Genomic DNA, 8714 nt, shown 5'->3' with positions numbered 1-8714 from the left:
CTGTTTTATTAAAAAGGTCGTGTCATCAGATGAAACTAAGGGTACGTTACATGACAACGATGAGCTAAAAATGGAAAACGACAGATGACAACGTTGTCAAAACTATCCCCGTTCAAACAGATTTGTGAAAATTAAAAATGCTGTATTATGCTGCCAGGCCATTAATTGGCAATGTCACTTTGAAAAGAAACACTACGTGCCTCTATAAACTGAACACGTAATTACCATGCGCATAATGTCACCATTTTCACAAATTCGTGTTTTTGTAGTTTACATGGAGACAATAACAGTATCATTTTCAAAAACTAGCACTTTGCATCCAAAAGTTCATGATTTCAGACCTCCAAAACGCCGTTGCTGTGTCGTTGTGTAAACTGCCCCAAAGTCATTGAGGTATATTACAAGTATAATAAAAAAACTGCTTTAAATAAAGAAATGAAATGACTTTATTCATGGTCAGTGTTTAGATATGGGGATTGAGTGAGGTTGTTAGAGCCGAGTCTCCAAACACATTGGTGTATGAAGCCTTCAGGTAGTGGACGTAGTTCTGCAGACTGCGGTTGGCACTGTTCACCTGCTCCAACTGGTTCTTCATGTCTTGAAGTTTGCACTGAAATCGCTTCTCCATCTGAAAAATTAAAACACAAACTGTTTCTAAAAGGTGCATCTATAAATATTTGACATGTTAAAGAAAATTCCTGATTGATTAGATTGAAGTTAAACATCTAACACAAAACATTGACTCATCTCAGCTTCTACGAAGCCTTTAAAGGGATATGAAGTTGGAAATTACAACACTGAAGAAAAAGCATTGACAGTTTTTTTCCTCCCACTTCATATTTCCATCACCACTTTTGTGTTTGATCGTAGTTTCTTGGAGAGACACGCAACTTTTGCTAGAGAACAGAAAAGTGTTGCAAGCGAATGCAAAGTTTCTTGGGGGAACGCAAAAGAATTTAAATATAATTTTTTTCCCAATCACCATGTTTCTGACAATGTGCTGTTTTTTGGCTGTGGTCAAGTCAAACTGAAGCACATCTCAAAATTATTTTCCGTTGTAAAATTGTATTCACAATATAATTCTTTGATTTTCAGAATATTTTTAAATGGAAAGTTTCAGCTGAGAACACTTACGTCATCTTTGCTGCGGCGCATCTGACCCAGCTCATTTTTAGCCAGGCTCAGCTGGGTGTCCAAATCCAGCTTTTTGGACTGGGCTGAGCGTTCTTTGGACAGCACCCGCTCTAGGCTTTGCTCCACCTGTGAACAAAGCCCCATCATGAAAGCATGTATACACTAACTTCACCTCACACAGGTGCAACAAATTGAGTTTCATGTGAAGTGTTCTGAGACCTGTCTGTGCTCCTCCTCTCTGGCCTGCTCCACCTGTCGGGAGAGAGAGTCACACTCTCGACTCCTGTCCTCCAGGCGCAGCTGTGTGGTGTGGATGGTCTCTTCACGCTTGGCGATGACCTGAAGCAGATCCCTGTTCTGAGTGCTCACATCTTCCATCTTCCTGTGTGCCAGAAATATTACGAAACTCAAATACTGTTAGGAAATTTAACTAGAAAAGGTTTTAAGCATCAGCTTTCTTTGTGTGTATGGGTTTATATTAAAGACCCAGTTAAATTATATTAATTTAGTATTTGATTTTTTTTATATATAATAAAAAAAATTCAGTTGGAATTTCCTGTTGAGACAATGTCATCATTTTGATTAAATTATTAGATGAGAAGGAATAAAGAATATTCATAATTTAGATTTTCATAAAGGTCTTTTAAATGAAGATAATGTCATCAATATATATTTTGATTAATTAATAGATAAGGAATAAAGAATATTCATCATTTAGATTTTCATAAGGCCTTTTAAATAAAGCAGAAGATAATGTCATCAATATATTTTGGATTATTCAATACAAGAAAGGGAAAGTTCAATTATTCATAATTTTGATGTTATAAAGGTATATTATAGCAAAAGATTAAGTCATTAAAATATTTTGGTTTATTTTATAGAAGGAAATTTGAATGTTATAAGGTCTTATAAATGATATGTGCAGCAGACCTTTCAATGCTTTCCATTGAGCGTTTCAGCTGCATATTTTCTTCAAGTAGAAATAAGTTCTTCTCCTGGAGGTTCTCTATTTTACAGCTCTGCTGCTCCATCTACATGCAAACAGGAAAATAAGTCATGAAAATAAAAACCCATGTGATTTCAGCATAATATTTGTGGTGTAAATATGTATTCACTTGCGTGGTGTCCGTAAACATCACCTTGTTTCTGAGCTCAGACAGAGTGCTGTTCTGCTCTGCATTTCTTCTGTCCTGGATGTGCATGTTCTCTCTGGCCTCCCTGAGCTCATCATCCAGGCGCTTCAGAGCTTCCCGCAGCATCTCCATTTCCCTCAGCCGGGCCTGGAGCTGTTTGCGGCCCTGTTCCACTTCTCTTTCCACCTCGGTGCGGTCACTCTGTGCTTCCTTCTCCGCCAGCTCCAGCCTCAAAGAGTATTCCTCGGATTCCAAACGCGTCTTTTGCAACTGCAAGAAATGTGAAGGGTTAATGTACTATGACTAAATGCAGATGGATTGTAATGAGCTGCTAGGAAGGTATGTTGAAGCACCTGACTCTTGTAACCCTCTACCAGTCTGTCAAAGTCTTTGAGAGAGATCTTCAGCTGCTGGAACTCTGACTGAGACAAAGACAGCCTGTCCTCTGTGGCTGACAGTGTGCTCTAATAGAGACAAAAATCACAATGAGAATCAAAGCTTAGATGGTTTTGTGAGAAAAGTCTTTATTGAGTCTGAGTTGTTGCCTTGAGTCTCTGGTTTTCCAGTTTGGTAGCCGTGTTCTCTGAGGTGAGGGAGTGCAGACGGCTGAGAAGCCCTTCTCTCTCAGCGCAGGACTTCTGCTCACAACTGCGCAGCTGTTCGCTCAACTCAGTGAGGCGACTGCAAAGAGAAGAGCCCACAATCACTGTATATTATGAGATCCGCTAAATATAACAATCAGGTAAAAATCTTGTCAAGAAAAGTCCCGATCATATTGCAATCAAAAATCCAAAGGAAAAATAAATGTAATTATGTTTTGCAGAAAGAACATTCTCAATGTTATGCAGAAAGAAAATTCCTCAATTCTTATTGCCATAATACAAGAGGACTATTATTCTTAAAGTCTAATTATTGTAATGTGAAAAATATAAATAAACTATAAACTAAGTATTTATAGACAACTGTTCTAACAAATGCTGTTGAACATTCCTATCCATTATAGAATTCTGAAAAATAAAATGATCACGGTTTCCACAAAAATATTACGCAGCACAACTGTTTGCAACATTGATAATAATAAGATGTGTTTCTTGAGCAGCAAATCAGCATATTAGAAATGATTTCTAAAGGATCATGTGACACTGAAGACTGCAGTAATGATGCTGAAAATTCAGCTTTGATCACAGGAATAAATTACATTTCAAAGTATATTAAAATAGAAAACATATTTTCAATTGTAATTATATTTCACAATATTACTATTACTTTTTACTGTATTTTGATCAAATAAATGCAACCTTGGTGAGCATTAGATACTTTTTTTCTCTCTCAAAACACCATTGTATAAATGCGTTTTAATGTAATATGATTAAAAAAAATAACATTATTAAGCTAACACAATCATCATTACAAATAATAGGGATCATAAAACTTAGATTATGGTAATGAGAACTGGATGGTAACATATATTTGTCTTGTAAATAATGTCACATGCAAATCTTATTTTAATGTCAACTTAATTTTCTTTACGGCAAAAAAAAATTATACGGCTGTGTGAGATTTACCCAACACAGACCTTTCTTTTCTTTTCTTTTTTTTCCCTTTTTTTTTTTTTACAAAGGAGCTGTTAAAAGTTAAAAAGTTAAAAGAGAATTTCAGAAACTCAAAGCTCACTGATGTATAGCAAGCATCATAAATTACTCGGAACATAATTCACACTAAAAAATAAATCAATTATAGACATGAAGACTAGGCTGAGCTTAAGTGAACACTAAAAGCAAGTGAAGAAAGAGTCACTGACTTATTTAAGGTGGTGATCTCCAACTCCAGCTGGCTTTTCTCTCTGTTCTGTTTGGAGTAGCGTTGCTGAAGCACCTCAGCATTGGAGAGAGCCTCTGCTAACTGAGTCTCCTGAAGAAACGACAGAAACACATCAGTGAAAGTTTGCACTGCATGGGTCACACAGGCCAACTACAGAAAATCAGTCTTAAAAAAAAAAAAAAAACGGTAAAATGTGAGACAGAGTTCCCAGTGAAGTAAATATAAGGGGCCAATGACACAATACAAAGAACCTTTGGAGAATTATGTCATCAATTAGCACTTTATAAACCATTACGGTCAACAGAAACTTTATGTGATTTATATGAAACCCTGAAGCACATTTAACATTGTTCTTCTGTATACAGTACCTTGTCTGAGAGTTGTGCAGAGAGCTGTGCAGCTGTATTCGCACTTTGTTCGGCCCGCTTCCTCTGGTCCTCCGAGACCTGTTTGTGGATGTCTCTGTCTCCTTCACAGTGCTGCTTCAGCTCTCTCATCTGCTTCATAAGGCCTTGAACCTCCTCCTGCTGATGCTGCAGTGTCCCTTCCAGCCTCTGTGCCACAATACAGTACAATCTCTATGAGATATCTCACTGTTTTCATGTAAATGAAAACTGAATACGCAGTAAAAAGTTGTCTTACTTGGATCTGAGCCTCCAAACGGTTATTTTCAGCTTCTTTCTTGTGCAGCTGGTTCTGCAAGCGACTGCGAGTGGATTCAAGAACCTTGGACAGCTCTCCTGTGGTCCTCAGATGCTCCTGTGATGACAATCACAAAACACCTTCTTAAAACACTTCCTGTTTTAAAACTCCGCAACACAGGAGCAACTTTGATGCAAATTCACTATGCAAGTATTTAGAAATGCAGAAGAGCTCCTAAAACATGCCATAGAAGAATGTTTTGGAAACGCATTGAAAAAAATAAGAGAAATAGTGAGTGGAAATTACTATTACCTTTTCAGTTTCCAAATTCTCAGCTATCTTATTGGCTTCTCTTTCCCTGTTGTTGAGTTTAGTCTCAAGTTTCTATAAGAGAAAGTGACAATAACTAGTAATACTATCAACAAAGTATTTAAGGAAAACAAAACCGCTCTACATTCAAGCATTAACTACAGTCTCTAACAGAATATTGTAACATAATATTGCAATTTAAAATTAAAATTAAATTGTTTTGTATTTTAATATATTTTAAAATGTAATTTATTTCTGTGATTTTCAGCACCCTTTACTCCAGTCTGATCCATCAGAAATCATTCTAATATGCTGATTTGGTACTCAAGTAACATTTCTTATTATTATGAATGTTGAAAACAGTTGTGCTGCTTAATATTTTTGTGGAAGCCCTGATATATTTTTTCCAGGATTTTTGATGATTGAAAAGTTCAGAACAATTTATTTAAAATATATATTTTTTGTAACAAGTCTTTACTGTCACTTTAGATCAATTTAATGCATCATTGTTGAATAAAAAATATCGATGTATCAAGCTCACAACGATGTTACAATTAGAAGTCATACCAATAATACCCCAAAACAATATAAAAAAGTATATACATTCACAGCACAAAAACAAATGTAGGAGTTAGATTACAAACCCTTTTCTCGGCCTCAGAATCAGCTAGTTTTCTCATTAGCATCTCCCTCTCATCAGACATCCTCAGACCGTCTGTCTGTGGTGAAACGTAAAAAAAAAAAATTACTACACATACACAATGCTGCAGAACCAATAGCCAACCCAAAAAGTGTATACATTTAGTTTAAAGGAAGTCTTTCGTACCTCCCGCCCATGCTGCTCCCTCAAAAGTCTTCTGAGAGTGCGATTTGTGTCCAAAAATGTGTCCAACTTCTGCTCGAGTAGCTCATGTTGACGGCCCAACTGATCAGACTGCGTCTTTGACTGGTTTTTGTCCTGAATGCACAAAGTGTATGCTTTTTTTATTTACATGAAAAGATTTCAGAGGTAACTGCATAGTTTGTCCATCTTCTTACCTTCTTAAGTTTTCCCACGGTTTCCCTCAGAGCCGCCACTTGTTTAGCTGCAGCCTGACCATCTATCTCAGCCTCCACCAGTTTCCTCAGCAGAGTTTCCATCTCCTGGTGAGGAGGTCCTGTTTCAGATCTGTCCACATAAATCACATGTTTTAAAGTCAGCATGATGTGACATGTATCCAAATGAAATGGACTTGATTTTGTCCATCGAGGAATTGATTGGAAGGTTGTGATTTGCTATTGCAGTGATCTCATATGAGTGACAGGATGTTGCCCTCACACCAGTAAACACATCATCAGAGAAGAGAAGAGATGTTGTTGCAAGAGGAAGGGGAAGTTATTTTGATTAAAGATTATGAGGGCACATTAATTAAAACAAATAATGATGTGCACGGATAAATAAGTATAAAAAATTAAAAAATAAGATTAGTCAATTTCGATTTCATGGTGACTTTAAGCATTCAGGCCACGACCTAAAAGCTAATGAGACAAATTAATCTGGAAGATCCATACCTCATTTGTCCAGGCTCACCCTGCGTCCCATCTACAGTGCTACGCAGATCAGTATTTTCGCACTTTGACCTCCTCAAGTCCTTACTAGCTTCCTCAAGTCGTTCCTCGTGCTGGTCAATCAAACGCCGACAGGCGCTTAACTGTTGTGATTGATGCTTCAGGTGGTCCTCTGTCTGCCGTAACTTTACCTGTGGAGATTTTAACATTCAAATCCAATTGTGAAATCGATCTTATTGTCATGATTAATCACAATCCATACCTCACTTTTTATATGGTCAACCTCTGACATTAGGCTTTCAATTTTTCTCTCATATTTGCCAAGTACTTCTCTTGCATCGTCCTCTTCACTGGACAGGTCAGTGAGCCGGAGAGGAGGAGAGGAAGGGTCAGTGGCCGGTGCCGGGGTGATCTCTAAGCAGCGAGTAGCCCCCTGGTGGTAAATTTTGTTATTAAAGTCACTATGAAATCAAATTTGACATTTCAAAATTTTAATGGAATATTGCGAATAATTATAAATTATTATTATTTTAAACTTTAAGGTACACTGTGTAATATTTAGGAGGATCTGTTGACTGAAATGCAATATCACATACGCTGTTTTCAGTGGTATATAAAGACATTACATAATGGACCATTATGTTTTTATTACCTTAGAATCAGCAGTTTCTATCTACATACACCGCGGGTCCCGTTACATGTTAAGTCGCCATTTTGCGCCATCATGTTTCTACAGTAGCCCTAAATGAACAAACACGTTTCGTCACTATGTTGTTCTTCGTGCAAAGAAACTAGCTAAAGTCAGCTAATAAAACACTGACACAATGATGAACAAGTAACAGTAATATTCGCAATAACATTTAGTTTTACTGAATAATTAAGTAACATAATTTCTTTATCTTTGTAAAGAAACCTCATTGCTTAACTGGCTACTCTCTGCTGTCTCAGATGACGACATATTTTCCTGTCGGCCACCATAACTTCTGTTGGTTGCAATTCGCAACCTCACCACTAGATGCCGCTACAAAAATCACACACTGCACCTTAAATGTGCCCTAGTAATCTTTAACCAATGACGTGTTTACTGGCGCGAGGGTGGGACCTGTCACTCACATGAGATCACAGCAACGGCCAACTTCGGTTCAACCATATCAAAGTCCTTTTAGGCTTATATAAATAGTCTCTGACCATATCAAAATCAATTCCCGATGGACAAACTCAAGTCACGGGCTACTTTTTTTCTTGTTCGTTAAGCCGTTTCACTCAGATCATGTAACAACAGGGAGAAAAGACTGTCGCAACTTCCGTTTCATGACGACTTTAAAGACCATTCAAAGTCACTTTTTTTAAATGACTCTACTAAATAAAGGTAAATGGGACTAAACAAACCTCCCATCTGTATTCTCTCCGTCTTGAGGCTTTTCCAGGAGGAACCCAGGGAGCTCGGACCTTTACACTGGAAGTGGATCGTAAACTGCTAACTTTACTCTGCAGAAGAAAAGAGTTGTGATGAGTTGTTTCACTGTCTCCGTAAAACAGTAAGGCTGATTTAAACTGGAATAGCAAAAATCATCCAGTCTGACCTGGCTCTTCTGTGGACTCTTTAGGTGGACATGCACAGATGTTGAGTCTGGGACATGAAGATGGACGGGCGGAGAGGACGACCGTGTTTTCATCCCTTCAGTTCAGTAGGGCGGCTTTTATTTGTCTTAATAGTATCTAGAAGTTCACCAGAAGTGTATCATAAACTTGTGAGAAACATGAAATAGAAGTGTTATGATTCATTCATGTGTAACGTTATCTGACTGTTAAACAAGACTATTTGTCCTCAGTCAAGTTTGTTCCTAATACTTTACTTCTGTTCATACACTGCATATTTATACGGCCAGATAAATTCTTCTGATCATTTTATTTATGTGCTTTAAAATGTAAGTGATACGAATACAAATGCCACTAACCTCAATGCAACGTTGCGTCCCCTGTGTAATGTTGTTTGCAAGCCTACCCTATTACCCGGTAGACTCTCGCATGGACAACAATAGCCACCAATCAGAAACGCGTCTGGCGCTCTGAGTCCCGCCTTTAACGTCCTGTGTTTCATCTGATTGGCTAGTTCGAAACTTCGGC

At 37.6% G+C, this 8714-nt stretch overlaps 1 protein-coding gene across 1 annotated transcript; it reads right to left on the bottom strand.

Moving 5' to 3' along the window:
- Positions 1-255: 255 nt before the first annotated feature.
- On the bottom strand, positions 256-8650 carry odf2b (outer dense fiber of sperm tails 2b). Its single transcript, XM_056237550.1, has 19 exons — positions 8546-8650; positions 8171-8306; positions 7977-8075; positions 6850-7020; positions 6591-6778; positions 6078-6207; positions 5866-5997; positions 5684-5758; positions 5043-5114; positions 4731-4847; positions 4457-4642; positions 4069-4178; positions 2813-2948; positions 2621-2731; positions 2274-2537; positions 2065-2165; positions 1354-1516; positions 1135-1260; positions 256-628 (listed from the first exon to the last, which is right to left on the bottom strand). Exons 2-19 carry the CDS (start codon positions 8261-8263, stop codon positions 464-466), a joined length of 2439 nt encoding a protein of 812 aa, XP_056093525.1. The 5' UTR covers positions 8264-8306; positions 8546-8650; the 3' UTR covers positions 256-463.
- Between the last annotated feature and the right edge of the window lie 64 nt (positions 8651-8714).

The sequence above is a fragment of the Rhinichthys klamathensis genome, unplaced genomic scaffold (assembly GCF_029890125.1).
Source record: "Rhinichthys klamathensis goyatoka isolate OS25496 unplaced genomic scaffold, OSU_Roscu_1.1 h1tg000487l_1, whole genome shotgun sequence".
Taxonomy (NCBI): domain Eukaryota; kingdom Metazoa; phylum Chordata; class Actinopteri; order Cypriniformes; family Leuciscidae; genus Rhinichthys; species Rhinichthys klamathensis.
This window is presented reverse-complemented; position numbering and strand designations above follow the sequence as displayed.